We start from the raw sequence: 26,690 nt of genomic DNA, 5'->3' as shown, positions 1-26,690 counted from the left end.
CCAGCCAGAGTTCTAGATCTTTCTAAATACCCTTATTCTTGAGCTGTCTCCTCTCCCCCTCACCCCATCCCTGCCCCAAACAGGTCTCTTCGGAATCCTCTGGAGGCACCTTCATCTACCAAGGCTCCGTCAAGGGCCAAGGCTTCGGGCAGTTCGGCTTTCAAAGACTTGGTAACTAGCCTGTGTCCCCCCCAAACGTGTGAGCTGACAGGGTGGAGAGAAGTGGTAGAGTTCATACCTGACGGAGACAAGGCCTAGGACACCTCTGAGCTTTCCCACCTGTGCCTAGGGCCTCACCTTTACCAGCCTTTGAACTGACTTCCTGGCCATCGGGTACCTCCGGCATCAGTCCTGCCTGGAGGAACAGAGATCTGAGGCACCCACGCGTGGGCCCTCAGCAGAAGCTCCTCCTTAGCACAGTCCCAGAAGGCTGCTGTTGCACCCGTGTCAGATGAGAAACCTGGGCACCAAGAAGGCATGTCTCCTTCACGTCACCCAGGCTCTGTGACCCTGTGTGCCAGGTCATCCAAGCCAAGCACAGATTGATGCACAGAGGAACCCTGGCCTGAGGAGCAGTGGAGGAAGAAACAGCAGTCAGAGGTCCTTGAGGAAGAATACTGTAGGCCCTGTCAGCACCTCCAGTCCCCTTACCTCCTAGCTCTGATTCCCCACCCCACCCCACCCCCAAAGCTCTATTAAGCAGAATCTACTTCCCTGTGGCTCCCTGACCTCCCAGCTTCTCCCCACAGTTACTGTATTTGCAGTATTTGCAGCAGCCCTGCAAATACTGGGATATACACCACTGTCCCTGCCAAGTTGGGGCAGATCAGAAAATGAGCTTCTTGTCCCTCCCTGAAGTGGACACTCAGAGGGATAAGTGAATGGAGCTAAGGACATCTGAACTTCACAGTCAGGGGACAAAGGGTAGCTTTAGCCTACCCCCACCTCCCCCCCCCGCAACCAGAACAACTCTACCTTGTCATCTGATATAAAGCCTCATCTGATAAAAAGGCTTCTGGCCAGAAGTATAGAAATGTCTACAAAGCTACATTTTTGCAGTCGTTTTGGTTTTGTGCCAGGACTAGAACTCGAATGCAGGGACTCATACTCTCTCTCAGCTTTTGCACTCAAGCCTAGTGCTCTACCACTTGAGCCACATCTTCATATCCAGCTTTTTCAGGTTAACCGATGATAAGAGTCTCAGGGACTTTTCTTCTCAGGGTCTTTGAACCTTGATCCTCAGATCTCAGTCTCCTGAGCAGCTAGGGATTTTAAGTGTGAGCCACCAGCACGTGTGTTAAAGCTGCATTCTTTTAAGATCTTATTCAGAGACACGGTTTCAGGTCTACCCACAGACTGTCTTTTCTTGGACTTGATACTTTCAGATACCATCTGAGCAGTACAGAGGAATGGCAAGGGCCCCCGGGGGGAGGGGAGGGGATGTCTGAGCTGTGTGTCTGTGTGCAGGTGGCAGGTGGCTAGGATCTGAGCACCAGCTTCCCGGCACAGGGCCTCTGCCCTGTGGTGACATTTCCTAAGAGTGTTCGGTTGAGTAACGTGGCCAGTGGGGACTATGCCATCAAACTGTATCTCTATGACTTGTTTCTTTCTGGGACTTTGCAGACCTCCGGTTGTTGGAGTCAGACCACGAGTCCATCGGCCGCCACTTTGCTTCCAATAGCAGCTCCGTGGCTGCCGCCATCCTGGTGCCTTTCATTGCCCTCATCATCGCAGGCTTCGTGCTCTACCTGTACAAGCACAGGTACCAAGAAGGCCCGGCAGGGCAGGGAGGGCAGCAAGTATGTACAGGGCCCTATCTTCACCCCAACCCCACCCTCTTAATCTTCAGAAAAGAAGAAATGAGCCTCCTCTCTTCTTTGCCCTCCTCATCTCTCTTCTCTCCCTTCTTTTCCCTCCTCTCTTCTTCTCTCCCCTCCTCTAGTCATTTCCTCTCCTCTCCCTTCTTCTCTCCTTCTCTCTTCTCCACTACCTTTCTCTTCTCTCCTTTCCCTTCCTATCCTCTCCCCTCCTCTTCCCTTCGGTCCTCTCCTCTCTTCTCCCATTCCCCCTTTTCCTCTTCCCCTCCCTTTTTGGACCTCTGTCATTCAGCATCTATCAGTCAAGTTCACTGTTGGTTTTTCCCAGGAGAAGACCCAAAGTCCCATTCAATGGCTATGCAGGCCATGAGAACACCAATGTGCGAGCCACGTTTGAGAACCCCATGTACGATCGCAACATCCAGCCCACAGACATCATGGCCAGCGAGGCGGAGTTCACAGTCAGCACAGTGTGTACTGCAGTATAGCCCCCAGAGCTGGCTGCCACCGCCACCGCCACCGAGAGCCCCGCCTTCAGCAGCTGGTGAGATGGGGCTGGGCGCACACAGACACACACACACACACAGCTCAGGCACAAAGAGAAGTGTGCACTGAGTTGGGCACTTCCCAGATCCCCTCGTGTCCTCACCTCACCTGGGAGGTAGATACTGTTAGCATTCTCGTGGTAGATAAGAAAAGGGAAAAACTGAGCCCATAAAAATGAGAACCCAGCTAAGAAGCAGTGGGCCCACAGTGGAGAAAAGACTACAGATAGGAACATAGATGTTCTGTGTGTGTCATCCCTGCCTACCCCACCCTCCCTCTGGGAAGACTAGAAATCTCCTCTGCAAATGGAGCTGAGTAACCTTCCCCTGCATGCCTTAGTTTGGCCACTTTCCCCGGCCTCCTCCAGTCCCCAACCTTTCCTGCCTCCTCCTCTCTTCTCATGATTCTTCTGTGGTCTGTGTGTTTCCAGCTCCCCAGGGGGCAGGAAGGAGCTCCCCTGAGCACAGTGCCCAGTGCCCATCTTCGTCTGTCTCTCTGCCTGTGTCTGCCGCTGCTGGACTGGGGCCTTTGCCCGCCACCATCTGCGCCTGCCACCCTGGAGAGGACTCCCTCTGTTTCCTGGATTGGGGCAGTAAAGGAAGAGGAGGGGCTGCAGACAGGAAGAAGTTTATGGATTTAAGATAGCAGAGCAACTGGTAGATATGTGTGCATGTGTGTGTGTATGTGCATACGTGCGCATGTGTGTGTGCAGGCTGTGTCCTATGGAAGAGACTTTCTAAGAAGAAAATGTGTGTGTATGTGTGTGTGTATGTAAGATGCCCTGTGCCCTGCTCCCCATAAACACAAAGAAGACCTGCCCCTATCCCATGTCCCATGGGGGCCTGTGCCATCTGCATAGGATGACTATGGACAGGAAAGGAAAACAAGCCTGCCATGGCACCCAACAAGGAATGGCCTCCTCTTCCTGGGGTTCTCCTCCGTGCCTGACACTGTTCACATGTATTATTTCTGGTCTGTAAACCACCACCAAAGCTGGGTTTGTTACTATTGTTTTACAAATGGGGAAACAAGGCCCAGGAAGGTAGAGGCATGAGCCACAAAATAAGAATTGAGCTAGAATGCAGACTCAAATCTCCTTCACCCCAAAGTCCACCTGCTGCCAGAAACCTAGGTCTGGAAGAGAGACTGGAGGCTGGAGGAACAGGGTAGTCCCTCCATTGTCACTGTGGCTAGGTCTAGCAGGACACACAGGGGACCACCCAGGTCCAGGCTGAGTTCTGCTTGCTCCACCTGGGCAGCATCAAGACAGAGACCCAGCACACCCAGCCTCCTGCAATTGGTGCTGCCTCTGGGCTCCTGGAAGCTTCTGACCATAGCCAATGGCAGCTCCCAATGCAAAAGAATTGAGCAAATGAATCAACCTCTCTCTCTCTCTCTCTCTCTCTCTCTCTCTCTCTCTCTCTCTCTCTCTCTCTCTCTCTCTCTCTCTCTCTCTCTCTTTCTCTCTTTCTCTCAGCTTTGACTTGTGTTAAGTTTCATTGTATTTGGGTTATTAGTGAATTCAATATGAGCATTGTTGAGAACCTTGGGAGCTTAAGAATGGAAATCATCCATCCTTGGGAAGGTCCCCATGGGCTCACTCCCTGTGCCAGCATGTCACACCAGCCTCTGATGCTCATGTGGCATATTCAGATAAGAACTCAAACTATGTGAGCACAGGGACAGGATCACCTGGTTCTTAAAGTCAGTTCTGGTTGGCACAGTTTCAATTTCTGACTCACTGGTGTCAGGACAGACTAGAGTAAGTGCAGGCGTCCCTTTCTAGCAGATTGAAATGGAGTTCCACAGTGGCAGGAGTCCATTCCCACCTCTGTGAACCTCTGCCAGGATGCAGCATCCCTGGGCCAAGTGGGAGAGTACCAGTCCAGACACACACTCACACTCACCCCCTTTCCATCCCTGGAAACAAAGGCAGGACGCCCTGCTGGCTCTCCCCTCCGACACTCAGACCTCTCAGCGGCTCCTCCTGCAGCCTCACCCCTTCCCGCTCCAGTGGGAGAGACCCAAGGAGCACTGCAGCCGAGCCTCACACCCAGCACTCTGCCGTGCATAGCCCTCTCCCACCTCTGGCATTTTCTCTCCACTTCCAGAGGCTTCTTAGAAGGGGAGCAGGGCCAGATGAGACCTTCCACTTGCCATTCATCCATCTACCCACCACCGCCATCCCCCCTCCCACAAAAAAAAAGTAAAACAAAAACAAAAAAAATCTTTTGTACAGAGATATATTTTTATTATACAAAGTTTGTACAGTACCAAAAAAGGAGAGAGAAAAACAGGTGTAAATTTTTTTTTCATTATTGTAGGTAAATGGTAGTGGAAGCCTTTTTTTGTAAATGTAATAAAATGTATAAATACAGTTTTCAGAACACATGAGACACTGTAAATATGTAATGTATACACCTTCTCGGCTTGTCTGCAGTATATACATTTAATTTATCTGTCTCTGTATATGAGGGCTCCCCTGGGGTTCTGCATTATGGTACTTTCCTGAATTTGAAAGCAATTTTAAATTTTTTGAATTCAAATAAAATATAAATTTTTGCATTGGTTTTTCTTATATTTTTATGACTTCCTTCCATGGTGAGGGGTAGATCTTGTTGAGGAAAAGGAAGAAAGACTTATTGTAGATGGAGCCAGACATGTGGAAGTGTCTTCTTTCTTTTTTTCTTGTTGTTTTTTTCTAAGATAAGGTCTTGGTGTGTATCCCAGGTTGGACTGGAACTCATGATCCCTCTTCCTCAGCCTCTTGACTGCTAGGCCTACAGGAGTGCATTCCACACACAGCTTCGAAGTCCCTTCCTATCTGTACCACGTCACCACAGCTACATGTTGAATGCTCAGCAAAGAGAGTAGATACACCTGATACAAAATTAACTGAAAACAGATCAAGACCTAAACAGAAAACCTGAAACAATAAAACTCTTAGAAGAAAACACAGAGAGAGGAGCTTCATGACAGTAGACTTGGCAATGATCTCCTGGACATGACACTATCAAACTTTAAAAACTCTGTGCACCATGGGCTGGGAAGGTGGCTCAGTGGTAGAGCGCTTGCCTTGCATTCACGAGGCCCTGGGTTCAATTCCTCAGCACCACATAAGCAAAATTTAAAAAGCCGGAAGTGGTGCTGTGGCTCAAGTGGTAGAGCACTAGCCACAAGCTGAAGAGCTGAGGGACAGCGCCCACACCCAGAGTTCAGGCCCCACGACCAGATCCCCCCCCCAAAAGAAGAATAAAAACTCTGCACCAAAGGATTCAGTTAACAAGGTGAGAGGCAAGCTATAAAGAGGGGGAACACATTTGCAAATCACATATCCGATAGAGTATTAATATTCAGAATCCTAAATACGTGAAATATTTAGGATGCATAAAGAGATTCTAGAAAAGACTTGAACAGTCATTTCTCCAATGGAAACATAAATGGCCAACACACACATGCAAAGCTTTCTAAAACAGAAGCTCTGAAGCAATTCTTGAACAATGACTTCCTGTTCCTCCCTCCCCCAGCCCCTGGCAACCTCTATTCTCCATCTTACTCTCTATGCATATGACTGCTCTAGGGACCTCTTGTAAGTGGCACAGCATTTGTCTCTATGGAGCAGAATGTCCTCAGGGTTAATTTGTATACTAGAATTATTTTCCTTTTATGCTGAGTAATATTTATATGTACCACATTTTGTTTATTAACTCATCTCCTAATGGGCATTTGGGTTGTTTCCACTTTTGGGTATTGTGACTGGCAGTACTATCAACACCATCCTACAAGCATTTTACTTATTTATTTTTATTGATGATACAGGGACTTGAACTGGAAGCCTTTAGCTCTTGCTTGGCTTTTGCACCACTTGAGCTACTTTTTGCTAATTAGAGATAGGTGTCTCATGGATGTGACTGTCCACGCTGGCATCAAGTCTCAATCCTTAGATCTCAGCCTCCTGAGTAGCTAGGAATACAGGAGTGAGCTACAAGTGCCCAGCTTACAAACATTTGTTTTTGTTGTTGTTGGTCACTGGGCTTGAACGCTGGGCCTAGGCGCTGTCCCTGCACTCTTCAGCTCAAGGCGAGCACTCTTATCTCTTGAGCCACAGCGCCACTGCTGGTTTTCTAGTGCTTTATTGGAGATCAGAGTCTCAAGGACTTTTCTGCCCAGGCTGGCTTTGAACCGAGATCCTCAGATCTCAGCCTCCTGAGTAGCTAAGATTACAGGTGTGAGCCACCGGCGCCCAGCTACAAACATATTTTTGTACCCAACTTTCTTGATTCTTTTGGGCATACATCTAGATGTAGATTTGTTGGATCATATGGTAAGCTGGAGCTAGAAATTGGTTGCACTCTAGTGTACTAAACACTCCTGAGCTGTTCAAGTTAAGATAGTAAGTTTTTGTCATGTATTTTATCACAGTAAAACTTTCAGATACTCAAATAATGGAACCTAAGTCAGCTCAGGATAGGAACCTGGGGGGTAAACAAGTTCCTTTCCCTGAAGGGTGGGTTTGGCCTAGATTTTGGAGACCCATAAGACTCATCTCCACTCAACTACCAAAAAAGCCAGAAGTGGAAGAGTAGCTCAAGTGACAGATCACTAGGCTTGAGTGAAAGAAGCTTAAGGAGAATGCCCAAGCCCTGAGCCTGAGTTCAAGCCCTAGGACTGGCACAAAAAAAAAAAATGCCAGAAGTGGAGCTGTAGCTCAAGTAGTAGGGTTCCAGCCTTGGACAGCAAAAGCTCAGGAATAGCTGACACCCTGAGTCCAAGCCCCAGGACCAGAACAAAAACAAGCACTACTATTAAGAGCTTAGGCTGAAGAGACCCTGAGACCCCAGAGTATCAGCAGCTAACGTCAGCCAGATGGGGTGACAGCAGTGGCAATGGAGAGAAATGGATGGAGTGATGATGTCATTGGGGTTTATCCCACATGTCATGGTGATTGATTCGATGTAGATGCAAGGGACACTCAGGAATGATTTCTACATGTCTGAGTGACTGGATAGAGCAGGAAAAAGAAAGTATTGGGCCAGCTGGAAAGCAGCTTTGTGAAGAAACACAGAAATGTGCTGAACCCCAGAGGAAATGCCACATAATTCATTAAGCAAACTGGAAGCTGAGGAGAGAGACTAGTGTCTCAATTCATTGGACTGATGGTGGGGTGGGGGGGAGGAGGTGGGGGTGGTGGTGGAGGAGGTAGCCGTGAAGTCAGATGGTGACACACACAGACTCCACTGTGTGCCTCACTCACCCAGGATAATGGCAAAAAGTGGGATGCAGACAATTGCCAGCTGGGAAAAGAAGTCTTGGGTGAATGCATGGGAATGTTCAGCAAGTGGCAGCTGACAAGATTGGAAGAGGATATAGAGGATCCAGATGGTGATAACTGAACGAGGCCTTTCAAAGGAACCCACAGTGGAGTGATGGTTACAAATGCAGATGAGCCAAACTACTGCACCTGAGTTGTGATCCAGGCTTTCTCACTAAACTAGCTCTGCTGCCTGAAGCCGGTTACTAACCTGAGCCTCTCTGGCCCCTTTGTAAAGTAGGGATGACAACACTCTCTCATTGAATTGCAGTGAGACAGAAATTGTATTGTGCACCTCATCCTTAGAACAGCAAGCTTGCCTCTCACCCAGAGGCATTGGGTTTTAAACAACTCAATGGCCTGTATTTGAAGGAGGGCTGCCAGGGAGGAAGGGAGGTTCTTCCACAAATGCCTAGCTTCCAGGAGGAGCCATAAAGTGATAGACTATAGGGAGGTGGGCTAATGGGAGGGGGAGGGGGATGGACTGTCAAGGCACAGCAGGATCTTAAAAAGTTGGCTCAAGACAAAAGCAGTAGCTCAGCATTAGGAGGGATTATCAATAAAATCAGCCTTGGAGGAAGACTTGGGAGAAGAGTTGACTCCTGATACTGGATACTTTCATCTCATCTAATTCATCTACAGGTATCCATTTTTTGTGGACAGCAAGAGGAAGTTTGGGAGAAGGTGGTGGAGTAGTAGTTCTGAAGAAACATGAATAGTGAGGGCCAAGAGGACTGAGCCAAGTCAATCAGCACTCAGGTGGGCAGTGTGGGTGGATTTTGACCCTGACCTCAGTCTGCTAATGGATATGGGTAGTCTAGGAAGGGAGCCATAATCCATCTTCCCTGCCATGGGATTCCACAGAGACCAAGAGCAAATGAGCACTGAAAAGTCCTGAGTGGGAAATGAGTCTGCTGGAACTCAGCTATCTTATTAATTTTCTAGAGCATTCTGGAAAGCTCTAACCCAGTTGCCAGAAAGCCAAGCTGAACAACTTGTTGTTCCTACCCCTCTATTAATTGTATTGTGGGCTTCTGGACAAGATTGTGTGAGCCTCAGTTTCTTTGTAAACTTGGCACATCTTCACAGAAGTAAAGTTTGATGACAAAAACTCTGACACTGATCTGTCCTATAGAAAAAGACTATTTTTAACTTCTTCCCTAACTCCCTGCATCCAAACAACTCTGTGATCAGGGACATCTTGCTGAGGCTGTCAGACTGCTACTACTTGCATTTGGTTCCATGGCTTTTCCTGCATAAGTAGACTTGAATAAGACCTGAGCTTGTGAAAAGCGACAGACATGGGGCCACAGGCACATGTGATTACAAAAAGGAAGCCACCCTGCTGCCTGGGCCCAGCCAAAGTTGCCCAGTTACTGGGTCCACGAGAGGGTTCCATACTGATGCAGTCAACCAACTGGGGTCCCAGGGCAAGCACTGTTACACTGGCCTGTAGGCCCCTAGGGACAATGTTTTCTCATTCAAATACCCTAGAATAATGCAATGGATGTAAACAACACAAACCATAAGTGCAAGCCATATGTGCAATCTAAATTCTCATAGCCACCTTATAAAAGTAAAAGGAAATAGATGACATTAGTTTCAATAATATATTTATTGAACCTAATACAAAATATTTCTACATTTAGCCAATATAAAAAATATTGAAACCTTTTTGCTTTTTTTTCATGTAAGTCTTCAGAGTCTGGTGTATATTTTACACATAAGAAATTCCCATACAAATTCACATTTAGAGGGTTCTACGGGCATACTCAGCTAGAGACTTCCAATTTGGACAGCACAACCCGAGAATCCTTGATCTTAGTTACCATGGAACCTTGGTGATAGAACAAGGCTGTGGGATACTGAAACAAGCAGTCCAATCCGCAGTTTCTTACCTGCTCATTTCCTACTCCACTGACCTCCAACTTTGTACCACTAGGTCCCACCTTTCCTGGTGGGCTGCCTGTGTCACTCATAGGTTGCTAGACAGCTGGCCCCTATTTCTACCCTCACCCTTCCTACTTTTCCTTTTTCCTTCCTATCATGGCTGCCTCCTCGCCCTGCTTATCCCTCTTCTGCTCCTCTTCTTCCTTTTCTATTTGTTCTCCTCACCCATCTCCCTCCTTCTCCAACTTGCTCCCTTCTCTTCTCTCCTTCCTTAGGCCCCAACCTGGTCCCTTCCTCAAGCTTCCCTCGGGCCTGTAATGATCAGGTCTCTCACCCGATCTTCATCTCCAGACCTTAGTACTAAACATGCCCTCCTGAACTGATGATCCTCATCACCTAAGGTGCAGGTGCCCCTGACACTCAGATTCCTGGGCCAGCTCAGAACTTCTGGCTATATGAATACCCAGCTCTTTGACCTGAGAACAAACACAGCCAGTCCAGTCAACAAGGCATCTCCCTCAGGTGGGCTTTGCCCCCTGGTGCTGCACCCTCAGTCATGCTGCCTTGGCCTGCTAGCTGTCTAGAATGAACCTTTTCAGATAATGGACCTCGTGTTCCTATCTGGATTGGCCAGTCAGTCTTAGTGAACCCAAGTACTCAGAATTGTGCTTTATACACTTGTGGTGAAACTGGCTAAGAGCCAGAGCATGGACAAGGAGGAGTGTGTGGGCTCTATTCTGTTTTCCAGGAAGGTATGCCCTGTAGGTCTGGTCAGTAGTGCAGCAGTGTTAGAAAGATGTGACATTAAACGTGAAAACAAGTCCTTCCAAAGTCTCATCTCGGTCCTGCGATGTGTAGTGCAGGCCACCACTATGGCCTAGCCATGGATTCTGACTCAGGAAGACACAGGTTTCCTATGGATTGTGAGCAATACCATACATACTCTCTCTCTCTCTACCAATTCACAATCTGAATTTGAGGACAACCAGTTGCCTAACACCCCACTTGACAATAGTAAGAGCCACAGTTTATTAGGAAACTTCAACCTTAAGCTAAGTTCCTGAATGTTTCCAGAAAGAAATGGATGATAGAAAAAGAATTCCCGGGCTGGGAAGGTGGCTCAGTGGTAGAGCGCTTGCCTTGCATACATGAGGCCCTAGGCTCGATTCCTCAGCACCACATAAGCAGAAGGAAAAAAAAAGCCGGAAGTGGTGTGATGGCTCAAGTGGTAGAGTGCTAGCTTTGAGCTGAAGAGCTAAGGGACAGCACGCAGGCCCAGAGTTCAGGCCCCATGACCGGACTCCGCCCCCCCCCCCCAAAAAAAAAGAAAAGAAAAAAAGAATTCCCATGGAGACTCTGTAGCAATTCTCTCCTCCTCAAGTACAACAGGCTCTATTTCTGGAATCAGAAGAGTAAGATTCAATCCTCTGGAAATACCCAGGTATCTCATCCATCACTTTCCTTGTATCTTCTGAGTTCCTGGGTACCTCAGATTATTTTTTGGAAATCCTGAAGACATTATCAATAGATGTGTGTGAAATAGGCCAGCAGTCAAGGAGACATTTGTTGTGGGTAAGAGGCAATGATGCCAAAGCTGAGCATCCATCCATGTCTGAAGCACCATGATGAAGAAAGGGAAGATGCTCCAAGCACAAAGGCCTTGAAATGTTGGGTCCCTATCCCCCGACACGCCACTCTTTCAATTATTCCCCTTCCTCCTTCCCTCTACTCTTCTGGTGTAACCAGGGAATGCCAGAGAATTTTTTTTTAATTCCTTTTGGGAGGAAGAGGGAGGAAATAGTTTGATGTGAGTTGTTCATGAGGCTTCCCCATCAAATAGAATCTGACTAGCTTTAGGAAATGCACATAATACTATAGGAAAAGAAAATAATAAAAGATGGAAAAGCAAGAGGTGAAGTCTGATAAATGAAGTGAGGAGCACACATTGCAAACCAAAGAGACTCTTCTGTTTCAGAACTAGACCCTAAGTTCTACAGCCTCCTGGAGGCCAGGATTCAACCCATTTTGAATTCAATCATCAAAAGGATACCAAATTCTATCACAAATGCCAAGGTTCCATTAAAAAAAATAAGCTGGCCAAGGCCAATGTTCCTGCAGATAAGCAAGTATATTCTGTTTCCCTATATAGAGATACGTTTCTGGGCAACTTCGGGAGCAGGGTTCTCCAGATGTGGTCATGATTGAACCCCAGCCCTATCGCATGCTGGTCATAGACCTCTTGTCCTGCCCCAGGTGCTTCGCAAAGAAGCTTCGTTCATCACTGCCTCCAGAGGGCGTCCTTGAGCCACTTTCGGCTGGTTTTGGCTGCCTTTATGTAGGAGTTACTCATTTCTCCAAAACACGAAATATGGCCAAGCCAAATTCTATGTAGAAAGAAGAAAAAGAAGGTCCCTTTCCACTTGTGTCACTTTTGTCACCTGCCACCAAAGGAGAGTTTCCTGAGCCCTAGTAGCTCTCAAGACTTCAGTGACAACAGTAATCAGCCCCAGGTCTGCAGTTCTCTTCTGCTTGGGCTCAGTTGAATCCATAAGGCCACCCCAGGACCAGACGTAAGAGACTCTTGCCTTTCCAGTCTCCACTGCTGTGGCCCTCATCCTCTAGGGGGCGCAATTATGGGGGTATTTCCCTACAATGAGAATGTGAAACTTTAGAAATAAGTATCCTGTAATGATAGTCATGAGCCGAATCTACATGCAAGGAGAATTGCTAATACTTCCCTGAGTTGAAAATCAGTGTCAATTTGTTCAGTATGTTTGGGCAAAATTATTTCATTAGCTTCTGCCCTTCACAGTTCTGAGGCTCTTCTGAGGCTCTTGGCTTAATCAAATGGCTCTTAAAGACATTGTCAGCTTTTAGAGAAGATAACCTATTGTATGCTAAAGTACCTGAGCCTCTTTTGTACTCTACCACCTCCTTCTAGCAGATAGGAGACTCTGACAGAGATCAGATGAAAGATCAAGTGACTGAGGAAAAGGATGGGAAGAGGTTATTCACCAGGGTACTGGGGTAAGAAAGGAGCAAGCCTTTGCCTTACCTTTAAAGCACTGTACATCTGGAGATTAGTCTAGATTTGCTGAAACTCAGGGAGAAAAAAAAAAAAGATGAAAACATGCTAGCACCAATGCTGGGAGTGTGAGGAGACAGAGCCAGGAGCAAGAGGAACACCAACGGCCTGTGCCCCCTGAAGACACCTGTGCTACAGGCAGCCCTGACGCCCTGGGGCAGTTTGGAGTGGGGACTTCTGAATGGATGGGGTTATGGGATGGTCAGTGGGAGCAGAGGACCAACATTGAAATAAGGGGATGCATCACCTGATTCATTTTGACTTTAGCTACTGCCTCCAGTCAGACAGAGACAGCTTAGGTAGCTGGGGTACTCAAGTCAATCAGAATTGTTCTGGGTGTCAAACGATGACACCCCCTGAAAGAATGCTTCTTCCCAAGAGTCAAGTAAACAGAAAGAGGGGACCACCTGGGCCCAAGCTTCTGCCCGACCCATGCTGCCCTTGCTTTCATGGCTGAACCTCCAGTTAAGAGTTGCGGGAAGGCAGTGACAGATCATGGGCGTGGAAAATTCACTGCAAACAGGAGACACTGGCACAGTCCCAAGGTCAGGGAAAGGGTGAGTCAAGTTGGAAGAGGGCTACCATGTCACTTCCACACACACAGCTCAGCCTGGCTTCCACAGCAAAGATGTCAGAAAACCCTCCAGGTGTCAGCAAGGAGGTCAGTGGCCCCAGAGGACAGTAAGAGTAAGGACAGTCCAGAGCACTTTTAAGCAGCACCTGCTTCCCTGTTCTGGCACTTCTCAAGTTCTGTTGTAGGCCCGATGCCTCACTTGACGTTAAACATAATCCCTTTGTCAGGAGTTTAACTGCCCTGCACACACAGCTAACTCCAAGGCCTCTCCTCTCCTCTGACCTGAAGCCCAGTATATAAGTGTACTGTGGTCAGGAATACCATTAGGCAAACTTAAGTCTTTTGCCCTTCTGTGACATTTTCATCTCCTCCTCATGTCCCCAATTTTGAACGTTATGTGTTCTTCCCAGTCTCCCAAGGCTTTCCCCTGTGGTCCTCAAATCTACTTCTGAAACCCCACAGATGCGCCCCTTCCTCTTCAGTGTAACCCCTGCTCTAGTTCAGGCCCTGGCCTTCTAACTGGAACCATGCCATAGTGTCCTAACAGTGGCATAGCTGGTAACTGAAGCTTTTCCAGGTTCCAATCAGCCGCTAGATTCTGATACTTGAACCTGTCTCCCTGGGCCTGGCATTCAAGCTTTCCCTATATATAATCTTACCCAAGTACCTCTCCACTCTCAGCTCCCAACACTCCCTACCTCCCCCAATTCTACACTCCAATAGTGCTAAAAATAATAATTTACAGTTCTTACAGTCCCACATCTATACCCTGAATTCATGCTATATCATACTACAGCACCTTTCTCTGGAACTCCCTTCTCTCTTTGGGACCTCTCTTTCCAGCTCTCATAGTTCTCTTATATCATCATCTTATTGTAGTTGCTGACATCTGTTCATTTCAATACAGGACTTATCCCTCAACCCCAGCCATTCAGAATAACATAAGCAAGAAAAGGTAAACTAGCTGTGACCACAAGTGGGCTGGTTCTGGGGAAGGAAGGTTCTGGAGCAGGGAGAGGGGTTAAGAACTGACCTTGTTCCATGGGAGTGACAAAAGCCTCCACTCTACCTACTTCCTCACATGTGCACACCAAGTTCCAATCATATCCATTAGCTGATAGATACTTCCTATGGTCAGAAATAATCAGAACATGAATAAGGCCCCAATGCCACAGATAGATCATGGCAAGGGGAATTTGCTTTAAAATTCCATGGAAATCAAAGTCCTTGGGCAACATTTTTGTGTGTGTGCTAGTCCTGGGGCTTGAATTTAAGGCCTGGGTGCTGTCGTTGAGCTTTTTAATCAAAGCTAGTGTTCTACCACTTGAGCCACAGCTCCACTTCGCACCTTTTTGGAAATTAAGAATCTCCTAGACTTTCCTACCCAGGCTGGCTATGAAGCATGATCCTCAGATCTCAGCCTCCTTAGTGGATAAGATCGTAGGCATGAGCCACCAGTGCACATCTTTTGGCCTACATTTTGTTGTTGTTGTTGTTGCTTGTCAGTTGTTGGGCTTGAACTATGGACCTGGGGGCTATCCCTCAGCTCTTTAGCTCAAGGCAAGCGCTCTACCACTTGAGCTACAGCACCACTTCTGGTTTTCTAGTGGTTTATTGGAGATAAGTCTCAAGGAGTTTCCTGCCCAGGCTGGCTTTGAACTGCGATCCTCAGATCTCAGCCTCCTGAGTAGCAAGGATTACAGGCGTGAGCCACCAATGCCTGGCTTTGGCCTACATTTTTATAAACCCTTCTAAGGAACAACTCTGGAGGCCAAAATGGTAGAGATGAGAAAATCACCCAGGTGAACTTGTCCAACTTGGCCTATGTGAAAAGCTGGTTCAAATGGTCTAACTGGGTAAGACTAAGTAAAGAGAACTCATGATAAAATGCTACCGTGAAGCTGGAAGGTGGAACTTCTCAATAGAGAACCACATACCAACTCCCTCTACCTCAGTCTTGTCATCAGGATTAGGAACAAATAGAAGCCAGGGAGGCCAGGGATGAGTAAGCAGTGGTGGGGACGCCACTAGCTCTACAAGGCTTAAGTCTGGTCAGCCAAGTATAACAAGAAGCAGAAACCACTTCTGAGAAGAGACTTAAAATATCACTTTGGTTGTGTTTTCCCCAATCCTAGCCAACCTATCTCTCACCCTATTACTATTAAGACAAAATATCATGCCCATCACTTTGATAATAGCTTGGCCTTGCTCAAAGCACTTCACCAATTCTAAACAGCCCAGGTCTTCATCTTTAGAGCATCTCAGTTTCCATATTTGTTCAAGGGAGAATTCATGAACTAATCACTAGGCCACTGGCTCTAGGCTCTCAGCTCTTCCCCCTCGCACTAGGGAGTCTCATATTTTCCTGAGGATATGCCCTGAGAGCAAACTACCCCACAAGAGAACACCATAGACAGGGCAGAAACCAAGTAACAGTTTGGAATCATTGGTCAGGGTCACTGATTTAATCCCCTAAGTCACCAGTCTGGCTCAAATACTGATAAAGCTCACACATGACAGCAAATACAAGGACAGCCTGAGGCTGTTGTGGAGGTCTTTATCGGAGAAAAACAAATTACACTTGAGAAAAGTGCCTTCTGGATCCTTACTTAGTATTTGTAATTCAATTCCAAATTACCTAGCAATTACCAAGACTACTACTTCCCTGGGTATAAAACTGAAAAACTGGAAGATTTCTTTCTGGTATATGGTTTAAAATCTTAGGAAGTGTGAATACACAGGGATTGCTCTTTTGTTGGGAGTGGAGGGGTCCTCCTATGATGTTTTCCCTCCTGTATGGATTCTCCGGTGAGCGCTAAAGTGGGAGCTGTTGTTGAAATCTTTGCCACACTCCATGCACTTGTAGGGTTTCTCCCCTGTGTGGATTCTCTGGTGAATAATAAGACTAGAGCTCTGGTTAAAGCACTTCCCACACTCTCTGCACTTGTATGGCTTCTCTCCTGTGTGAATCCTCTGGTGAGTGATGAGGTTGGAGCGGTCCCGGAAGAACTTCCCACACTCGAGGCATTTGTAGGGCTTCTCCCCTGTGTGGACTCGGCGGTGCGTGACGAGCTTGGAACGCTCACTGAAGCACTTCCCACAGTCCGTACACTTATATGGCTTCTCCCCAGTGTGGGTTCGCTGATGGTTGGCCAGGGTGGAGCTCTTACTGAAGCTTTTCCCACATTCAGCACACTCAAATGGTTTCTCTCCAGTGTGGATTCTTTGGTGGCTGAGGAGAGCAGAGCTCTTTGAGAAACATCTCCCACATTCAAAGCACCGATACAGTTTATCCCCTGAGTTGGTACTGTGGGGTCTGGGAGAGCTCAAGTTCACACCAACTCTCTGAAGTTGCTCAGCTATCTTCCCTGCAGAATTCTGCCATGGAACACTAAAAGATGGACTTTGTTCAAAGCCCTCCCCACCAGACTCACTATACTGGTTGGGACTTCCTCCCAAGTGTATCCTCTGATGTTTCAGGAGGTTGGAACTCTGGTTAAAGCTTTTCCAACATTTGCCACATTTATAGGGCTTTTCCCCTGTGTGGATTCTCTGGTGGGTGATAAGATTGGAGTGGTCACTGAAGCTTTTCCCACATTCAAGGCATACGTAAGGCTTTTCTCCAGTGTGGATTCTTTGATGGGTATTGAGGTTAGAGCGGTCACTAAAGCTTTTCCCACATTGCAGGCATTTGTAGGGCTTCTCATCAGTGTGAGTCTGCTGGTGGGCGAGAAAGTGGGAACTCCGGCTGAAGCTTTTCATACAACTATAAGGTTTCTCCACGAGGTACAGGCCTTGGTGGTCAATGAGTTTTTCTAAGTCCTCTTCAGAAGAACAGTCGTCCCACTGTTCCTGGGGAGGCTCTTTCCACTCCCCTGTACCTTCATGCTCATTTTCACTGTCTTCCTCCCAACCAACTTGACACACAGCTTCAGTATTGCATTTTGCTAAGGCTCCAGGCAAATCCTCAAAAATGTCCTGCTCTGAAATCTGATCTTCATCCTTCAACTCAAACCCTGAAAGAATAGACAGAATACAGTTTTGTTCATTCATTAATTAGCCCTGATGTATCTATCTGTATTTTGTGTCATGTGAATTTGACTAATGTGAACTTGTTATCTTACACCTCACATCTTATAAATGTGACTTACTTGAAATTTATCAAGTTTCAGTGAATATAACCTGCACAGCTCAGCCACACAGTCTGGAACATGATGACCTCAACCAAAAACCCCACAAGGTCCAGACCAAGCAGCTGGCTATTCAGTCTCCCTGGCTAATTACCCTATCTAGGTATTCAATAATAAACACCTCCTTCCTTCTTCTAGTAATTCACTAGACCTTGTGTCATATAAGACTGAGTAAGGGGGGGCCGGAGCTCCGCAGGGCAGCCCCGCGACAGGCTGGGCGGGCAGCCCTTCCAACCCCGGGGACTGGAGGACCAGCTTGCAGAGGGCGGCGAGGGCCTGGTAACTTACAAGATTTAAAGTTAATTGATTGCTGGTAGTTGTGAACAAATACAACTTTTGTCCCAGGTGTGTGCTATTTTAAAGACAGTTTTTTATCCTTGAGGATAAAAGGAAACCCCTTGGAAAACCTGTTTTACATAGCAAAAATTTGATTCCCCATATGAAGTAAAAAAGGCCTAAGCAACAAGACATTGGTGGGAACATTTATCAAGCCACCCAACTCAGCTTGAAGAGTCAAATGGATCCTTCTACTGAGAAATCATGATGGCAGTCCAGTATGGGAAACTGAGGAAAATGGATTTAATACAAGAGTGCTGTGATATGTACAACCAAGCAGGGTTCTTTAACATGGATTCCATGAGACTGAAGATACAGGTCTCTAACCCACCTCATACAGACATATGTGTCATTAAAATTAGAAGAAAGATGACATCTAAACCAGTGGCTAGTTTGTATTCCTGAAACTTTTTTGCAATTTGAATTAAATATGACCTCATGGAATATTAACATCAATAAAACTTCTAACACTTGAATAAAAAAAAAAAAAGACTGAGTAAGTTCTATAAGTTTCCACATATGTAATCCATACTAAGTAAAAATAATCAGAGAGCTAGAGATTATGTGAGAAAGCCCACACCCTTTTCCTGTTCAATCCCATTCTTAAGGTCACCTAAGGTCTGCAGATCTGTGGACTCCCAAGGGCTCTAGGCTTACCTGTATCTGGAGTTTTAGGGCATGGGGTTGAAGGTTTGGTGACATCTCCATCTGCCAACTCACCCCAGGCCTTCTGGTCATCAGTCTTAATATCCTTCTGCCCAGGCCCAGGGACCCTGACAATCTCCATAGCCCTGATGGAAGTCCGAGCTTTCATTAATAAATCCAGCTCTTCATAGAAGGGACAGGTCCCTGGTGGTTGACTGCTCTTGGCTTTCCGGTAGCTTCGAAGGAGGTTTTTGAATCGGTAACGACATTGCTCCAGTGTCCGCAAGAAGCCTAATGCACATAGTCGTTCTGCAATGGCCCGGTACACCTGACTGTTTTGGTGACAAGTGCGAAGCTTTTCAGAGAATGGAGACTCACTAAGAATTGCCAGAAAAGCCTTGGTCTCCTCATAGCCCCAGTGCACACCTGCTGTCAGGAGGGAAGAATTCAGAAGTGTGAGATTTTAGCTGTGTCTGGGTTATTAAGGACTGGCGTTACTTGCCCTTTTAAGTATCTAGAACACAAGCAACTCAGAAACTGTCCAGATACTTAAGAACACAAACTTGATTCTCAGGAGTCTGCTAGGAAAGTCAGCCAGAGCATCCTACAACACCTGTTCTAAAAGGTCCTATTAACACTTTGAATATTCCAAAAGAGAATACTTAGGTGGTCATAGTCTATCAAGTGTACCAACTGAGGGGCTGGGAAGGTGGTTCAGTGGTAGAGAGCTTGCCTTGCATGCAAGAGGCCCTGGGTTCGATTCTTCAGCACCACATAAGCAAAAAGAAAAAAGCTGGAAGTGGCACTGTGGCTCAAGTGGTAGAGTGTTCGCCTTGAGCTGAAGAGCTGACAGACAGTGCCCAAGCCCAGAGTTCAGGCCCCACAATCGGACCCCCCCCAAAAAAAGAAAAGTGTACCAACTGAACCCACTCACTTGGCTTCAACTGGTTGGCAACAGGGATCCATGAGATTCTCCCTATATCACATATCATCTATCTCTTTTGTTAATTCACCCTTTAATAAAACTGAGAAACCTATGCAACAGAGGTCCAACTGATGATGCCCTCCCCCACCCACACACACACACACACACACACACATACACACTTGGTTCCAATCCTAGGACTTAAATTCAGAGCTTGGGTGCTGTCCTGAGCTTCTTTTGCTCAAGGCCTGTGCTCTACCACTTGAGCCACAGTACCACTCCTGGCTTTTATTAAAGATAAGAGTCTCAAAGACTTTCCTGCCCACAAAATACAATTCCCTGATCTCAGCCTCCTAAGTAGCTAGGAGTGAACCACCAGCATCCAGCTCCCTCTCCTCTCCTGTGAAGGAATGAAAAGGAGATCTAATCTCCTGGTACTTATTTTGTTGGGCTTCAACTTAGTCTTTCTAAAGAATTATACTATTTGACCTCCCCATAGAGTCTATTATACTTTAGTTAATTCATCTATAACTTCCTGCATACCATCCAATGTGTTTACATATAGATTTACAGGTACATCCAAGCTACTATAAAAGAGGGAAAACATGCAACATTTGTTTCTCTGGGTCTGACTTATTTGGCCTACTGAAATTTTTCCCCAAGTTTTTCCATTTCCTTACGAATGGCACAATATCATGCTTTATAATGGACAAGTAAAATAAAGGGGGGTACAGGGGAAAGGGGAAGATGAATGAAGGGGGAGGGAGGGGATAGGCAGTCAAGAATTCATTGTATGTACCACAAAATTTTGGAGGGTGACATAGATCAAGATGCATTATATACATAAAATGCTTTGTTAAGTGCCAAAAAATTCAATATATAGCCTACAAAATTAAGAAGAGTGAGGAAAGGGATGGGATGGGGGGAATGGGTGAGAATGTTGATCAATGGATGACATTGATCAATACGCATTCTATTCATAAACTGCTTTGTTAAATGGCAGCTCCTTTGTACAACTACTTGAAAAGTTATTTTTAAAGGAAAGAAAGAGAAGGGGGTCTAAGCTCAGTTCCTATGTAGGTACGTGATGCAGCCCAGGGAGGCAGCACTTAGGAAGGAAACCATGTGAAATTGGCAGGAACCCGTGTGTCTTTCAATCAAATGCTTCACTGTCTCATCTTTACTGGGACATGGACTGTCAAGGTGACACTTAGTTTCTGCTGTCTATTTGGAATTTCACTTGATGTCTCTCCACATCAAATTTATCATCTGTGAAATCACAGGCTCATAGGCTCATGTATACTAAGAGAAACGTTCCCATGGGAGCTAAAAGTTCACTCTTGTAACACCTACTATCATTCCCATATGAACTGGAGTGCACTGAGAACTACTGGGGTCTTGCCATACAAGTCTGTCTTACAAGTGCTTGCTTCTGTGATTAAGAAGACCTGGGCAAGGAGATTTCATCATGGGGGAACAAAGTGAGGGTTTGAGGATGCCTAAGGAACTTAGCATCTTAATCTAGTGGTAGCAATCCAGACCTCTAGTCTGTGTTTAACCTCAGGAACAACAGGCTGGCTAGTAAACAGGGTTAGAATCGGCATCTGCTTAATCCCCGTGTTCTTACCAATACGACTGTGGAGCAGAGCTGGACTCCCTGCAATCCTGGACCCCTGGGCAGACTCCTCGGTGGCTAGGCCAGAACTATCACAATCTTCTATTGTTTCTTCGGTCTCCCAGCCCCCTTCCTCCTGCTCATCCAGTTCAGCATCACTGTCCCCCAGCCTGGGAAGTGTCACAACCACTCCTGAGCTATCTGTGGCTCTGATGGCTGTCCGAGCTCTCACCAAGGCCTCCAGCTCCTCATAAAAGGGGCAGGTCCCTGGTGGGTGGCTGCTCTTGGCTTTCCGATAATTCCGCAGGAGGTTTTTGACCCTGTAGCGACACTGCTCCAGTGTCCGCAGGAAACCCCGTGCCCTCAGCCGCTCTGCAATGGCTCGGTATACCTGGCGGTTCTGGTGACAAGTCCGGAGCTTTTCAGAGAAAGGAGATTCACTCAAAATTGCCAGGAAAGTCTTGGTCTCCTCATAGCCCCAGTGAACGCCAGACACCTTTATGTCATCCACATCGCCTTGGTATTGCTCCTCCCAGGCCTTTGAGTCACTCCAGGCCAATGCCTGAGCTGATTTTATTTGCTCACTATGTAAGCTGTAATCTGCAGAGTTCCTTTTCCCAGAATTCATCAGGCTTAGACTCCAGAACTCTTGTCCTTGCTCTGACTGGGAGTTGACACTTGGTTTTGAAACTAGAGCTCCTACACAAAAAGAAGAGAAATGACTAAGTAGAAGTGTTTTGTTGAACATTGTCCAAAATGTTCTAAAGCTTACATCCTTTCACTTAGAGAGTCTGATGAAAGAGTCTCCTTGGAGAGAAGTAACAGGATCATCCTACCAGAACAGGTAAGTGACTGCTTTGGTCATTTACTTTGTGGTTGTTATGTTGTTGTTTGTTATATGCCGAAGAATGACTATGAATGACTCACAGACAGAAGCATGACATAAATCAGCCCAATCACACTGAATTCCAGTAGCTGTGTGCATGTGTGTATGTGTGCACATGTATCTCTCTTGCCAGGAAACTTATGACCTCTATTGACACTGCCATCTTTTTTTTTTACCATAATTCAAGCAAGCTTTCACATGTGGCCAAGTACTAGACTGATGGCAGTGGTACTTATCAGCAATATCCAAGCACATGATAAGTAAAAACATATGATGTTAGGCACCAGCGACTCATGCTTGCAACCCCAGCTACTCAGAAGGCTGAGATCTGAGGATGGTCATTTGAAGCTAGCCTGGGCAGGAAAGTTTGTGAGATTCTTATCTCCAATTAACCACCAAAAAGCTGGAAAAGGAGCTGTGGTTCAAGTGCTAGAGTACTAGCCTTGATGAAAAAAAGCTAAGGTATAGCACCTAGTCCCTGAGTTTAAGCCATAGTATCCATATTTTTAAAAAAGAAAGAAAGAAAAAGAAAAAGAAAAAAGAATCCTACTGTCAAGGAAGTACAACAAATCAAGAAACTTCTATATCTTACCTTACCATGGGTCAGGCCTGTCAGAGGTATCTTCTACTTCACCGCATTCCTGTCTAACTCCCCTCCCGGTAACCCCAGCTTCTTAGGCAGGGGGCTCACTAGTGCTTGGCTTCCCATGCAGGTGTACTACAGAAAAAGGAGTCTGCACTGGTCACATGGGCGTCAAGTACGTCAAGGCCTATGATACTTTACAGTTTTATACACCGGACTCATCAGGCTTCATTCACTTGAGTCTGCCCCAGAGAGGCAGATCTCTTTTGATAGAGAAAGACTGGATTTCTGAGACAGCAGGCTAGGCCCAGCTCCTGGCTCAGAGTAATGTACTGAGGAGAGGAAGTCAAGGAGCCGCGAGAGGGCTAGCTCTGGACAGCCATGCTTCCAACCACTCTTCAAACTAACAATGTTAGTTTGAAGGAGCAAGTTGTCTTCTTCTCTTTGAAATTCCAGAGACTGCAGAGCTACAAATCTTAAAGGAGTGGCACACAACTCTTTGGGAACTGAGTGTACCAGAATCAGGCCATCTTGGGCCCTGGGGAAGGGCATGCTTTCCTTACCCAGATGCACGCTGTTCTCACAGTCATTTGCTGGAGGGTCCTGACAGAGCAACTTGTCAGCATGATTGATGGGGTCCAGGGCTTCCTGTGACATGTGCAAGAGAAGGAATTTAAATATTATGGATCCTTGAAACAGGTTGGGAGTCCTATCAGGCCCCAAGAGAGATCTGTGTAAGACTATCACACAGTGTCAAGACCACAGAAAGGTCCCATAGGCTGGGCTGGGGCCATAGCTAACACCCTGGGTTTTACACTCTTTTGGTGGGAAGAGGCTAGGGGAAGAGGAAGACACTGGAGGCAAGGACACAGTAAGAGTAATGACAGGCCAGATGCTGGTGTCTCACGCCTAGCTACACAAGAGGCTAAGATCTAGGATGGTAGTACAAGGCCAGTGAGATTGCCAGGAAAATCCATGAGACCCTATCTCTAACATAACCACCAAAAAGCCAGGCTGAAAATACAGCTTAAGTGGTAGAGTGCCAAGCATGCAAGTAATCTGAGCAATTGTAAGACCCTGGATTCAAGCTCTGGTATGAGAAAGAAAAAAAAATGATAGTAGGGAAAGAACAAAGAGCAGCTCACCTGCGACTCAGCTATCACCTCCCAGTCTTCAATGCTTCCTATCTTTGAGACAGTAGGAAGTTGAGTAGTAAGGACAGCTAGAAGAAAGAAGAAAAAAGAAAAAAAGAAAAACTCTCAACTCCAAGATCTGACTCTAAAAACCACTTTCTTCTAAAATCTACCTTTTTTTAAAAACAATGCTTGGATCCCACTGAGTTACTGCCATGACCAGCACAGACCTCTTCTTCCACATTCCTTTTAGAACATGGAGTTTCTATTCCCCACTCACCCCACTCCCAATCTCCAGCTGCAGTGAGCTCGCTGGCACTATCGAGAGCTTCCTCCTCTTTCACAACACTTTCTTACTTTGTCAGTAAGTGTGTCCTTCAGATATTATCCCTTGCTTTGAATTCTGCGTATCCTTCCTTTCCTGTGTGTGTTGGCATTATCCTCACCTTTGGTCCTCAGCTCCATACAGACCTGAGCTCCTCCCTGCCTTGGAGTTCCTGCCCTACAGCTGGCCACTCCCTCTCTCCGCCCAGACCCACCCACGCACTCATTTACCTTACTTCCTCCCTCACTTCCCCACCCACCGGCGACTTAGAAGTGGGCCTACGCCATGTGCTCCCTTTCCCGGGGAGATATGGCCCCTCTAATAAACCTTATGTCTCCCCTGTGGTCCTCTGGAAGGGTCCTGAGGATCCTCACAGTGTGCTCTTCCTTACCTCCAATTCTCTCTCTCTGGCTTCATCTCTATTTTGCCAGATTTTTGGTACTCACCACTCTCTTTCAAGGGCCGAGGCGCCATCTTGGCAGGTAGATCTTTGGGAATGCCAGAGCATGTACTTTCCATCCACTGCTTCCGGGACTGTGTCTCAGGCCACTCATCTGCAGGCTGCAGCTGCAAACTCTGAGATTCTTGCATTGCCTTTAAAGACCCGTTCTCCTCTGCACACAACTCCAATTCCTGCACACAGAGGATCAAAATTCCCAAAGGTCAGTTCAACAATGGTCCTTCCACTTCAGTAACACAGAATGTTATTTTGCCTATGAGTATGATCCAGGAGTTAAAAGGCTTTTTAAGACTCAAAGACAGCTTCAAGTATAATGACAAAGTCACCAGACTAAGAATATAGACCAGCATTTTTCTACCAAAAGATCATTGCTTTGTTCAGCTCTGGGAAGTTATACAAGTATTTCAAAACAGTTGCCACTATCTGGGAGCTGGGAGCTCATGCCTATAATCCTAGCTATTCTGGAGGCTGAGAACTGAAGATCACAAATTGAAGCCAGTTCAGACATTAAAGTCTGTGAGATTTTTTTTATCTCCAATTAACCAGTAAAAAGCCAGAAGTAGATATGTAACTTAAGTGGTGGAGTGCCAGTCTTATGTGAAAAAGCCAAGCCAAATGAGAGCATGAGGCCCTGAGTTCAAGCTCTCCCTCTACCAAAAAATGCTGCTACTATTCAACACATTTCTGACTCATAAAAAGATAAATTATGTAAAGTTTTGTGACAGTGGGAAATAATGTATAAGCACAAAAATAAGTTGTTTGCCTCTCAGGTAGTTATAACTTAGAGGTGCTGTGTGACCAGCTGTGGTGACTGTCTTTATTCTCAACCTCAGCCCCTTCATCCACTACATCCCTATAGAAACACCCTGAGTCCACAGACAGTAACTGATGACAAAGAAAAAGGATACTCAAGTGACAATGAGGGATCTAAAAGACAATACAGCAAAAATTTCTGGTTTCCCAATGCAGATGCTCCACTATAGATGAATGGATAAAAAATGTGGTACCTATATACAATAGAATTTTACACAATCATTAGAAAGAATAAAATAATGTCATTTTCAGGGAAATGGATGGAACTTGAACAAGTCATGTTAAGTGAGGCAAGCCTAGACCACAGATATAAACGGCACATGTTCTCCCTGATATGCGGAAGTTATATCTAAAATACACTGGGATATGACCAGTTACACGGAACTCCAGATACTCACATACAGTGAGACCAAAAGAGAGAGAGAATAGGAGAGAATCACAAGGGTGCAATACCCAAGCGCCTCTTCAGATGTATATAAAATAATACACATACTGAAATGAACTCCAAAGATATGAAAAAAGGACTTTTTTCTTAATTTGTTTTTTCAGTTGTGGATGACTCTGTATTCTTTACCTTATAAGGTGTATTCACATGCACATCTGGGGGAGGATTGAGGGAGGGCACAGAATCAGGGAAAATGGTGAGAAAGTGCAGCAGTGGAGCACACTGGCTGCACAGGCCATCAAGGAAGGTGAACTATGCAATCTGTGGGTGGAAAGGGGAGGGAGGAGGTAGATGAGAAAGAGGGAACAGATGACACTGTGCAATAGAAAATGTACTTACTAGGGCTGGGAAGATGGCTCAGTGGTAGAGTGCTTGCCTTGCATGCCTGAGGCCCTGGGTTCGATTCCTCAGCACCACATAAGCAAAAAAAAAAGAAAAAAAGCCAGAGGTGGCGCTATGGCTCAAGTGGTAGAGCGCTAGCCTTGAGCTGAAGAGCTGAGGGACAGCGCCCAGGCCCAGAGTTCAGGCCCCACTACTGGACCCAAAAAAAAAAAAAAAAAAAAAAAAGAAAATGTACTTACTACCTGACTATGTACAGGTAACCACTGTTTATCATCTTTAAAACAAGAATAATTTAGCAAAAAAAAAAAAAATTCTGGTTTCCAACCCAGCAAGTAAGGAGCTTACAAGTTGCCAGTCTAGCTCAACAAGCACTAAGGTGAACAAACTCATAAATCAACAGCTCTTCATGAATCCATCAGGGCAGGAAGCTCACAGGGCATACAGTTTACCAGAGCAGAAACATCTTCAGGAACTAGTGCTGGAGTTTAAAAAAAAAACAAAAACACTCAACTGTAATTGACAAGTTGCTGAAGGCTCAGTGTAGACAACTCTGAGGATTAAAAGCTCTAAGAGGAAGGGGGAATACTGTCCAAAAGGAAATGTACTCATTACCTGACTTGTGTAACTCCTCTGAACATCACCTTTATAATAACCATTTTAAAAAAACAATAACAAAAAAAGCTGGAAGAGCAGAGGCAGGCACACTTAGTGAGGCTTTATTTTGTTATTTCTTTTTGTGTTGGTCCTCAGGGCCTGGATGTTGTCCCTG

The 26,690-nt window shown here is 46.1% G+C and overlaps 2 protein-coding genes across 5 annotated transcripts in view; one reads left to right on the top strand and one right to left on the bottom strand.

Moving 5' to 3' along the window:
* The window catches only part of Csmd2 (CUB and Sushi multiple domains 2), a 535,187-nt gene extending 530,221 nt beyond the window's left edge, over positions 1-4,966 (top strand). The window contains exons 68-71 of the mRNA XM_070008973.1: positions 84-171; positions 1,624-1,762; positions 2,146-2,361; positions 2,794-4,966. Coding sequence (XP_069865074.1) covers positions 84-171; positions 1,624-1,762; positions 2,146-2,305 — 387 coding nt within the window. The 3' untranslated portion in view covers positions 2,306-2,361; positions 2,794-4,966. The remainder of the gene's footprint in view (positions 1-83; positions 172-1,623; positions 1,763-2,145; positions 2,362-2,793) is intronic.
* Positions 4,967-9,244: 4,278 nt separating this feature from the next.
* Positions 9,245-26,690, bottom strand: part of Zscan20 (zinc finger and SCAN domain containing 20) — a 29,918-nt gene continuing 12,472 nt past the window's right edge. For 3 of the 4 annotated variants that reach the window (XM_070008794.1, XM_070008795.1, XM_070008798.1), the window contains 6 exons: positions 24,308-24,494; positions 23,549-23,625; positions 22,967-23,051; positions 20,947-21,633; positions 18,407-18,823; positions 9,245-17,239 (listed from right to left, as the gene is read on the bottom strand). In XM_070008794.1, the coding sequence (XP_069864895.1) occupies positions 15,999-17,239; positions 18,407-18,823; positions 20,947-21,633; positions 22,967-23,051; positions 23,549-23,625; positions 24,308-24,494 (2,694 nt within the window). In that variant the 3' untranslated portion in view covers positions 9,245-15,998. The remainder of the gene's footprint in view (positions 17,240-18,406; positions 18,824-20,946; positions 21,634-22,966; positions 23,052-23,548; positions 23,626-24,307; positions 24,495-26,690) is intronic. The other variant, XM_070008797.1, reaches the window with a different exon arrangement.

The sequence above is a fragment of the Dipodomys merriami genome, unplaced genomic scaffold (assembly GCF_024711535.1).
Source record: "Dipodomys merriami isolate MVZ:Mamm:240054 unplaced genomic scaffold, mDipMer1.0.p SCAF_71, whole genome shotgun sequence".
Lineage (NCBI taxonomy): Eukaryota > Metazoa > Chordata > Mammalia > Rodentia > Heteromyidae > Dipodomys > Dipodomys merriami.
The sequence above is the reverse complement of the archived record's forward strand: the minus strand, read 5'-3'. Positions and strand labels throughout refer to the sequence as shown.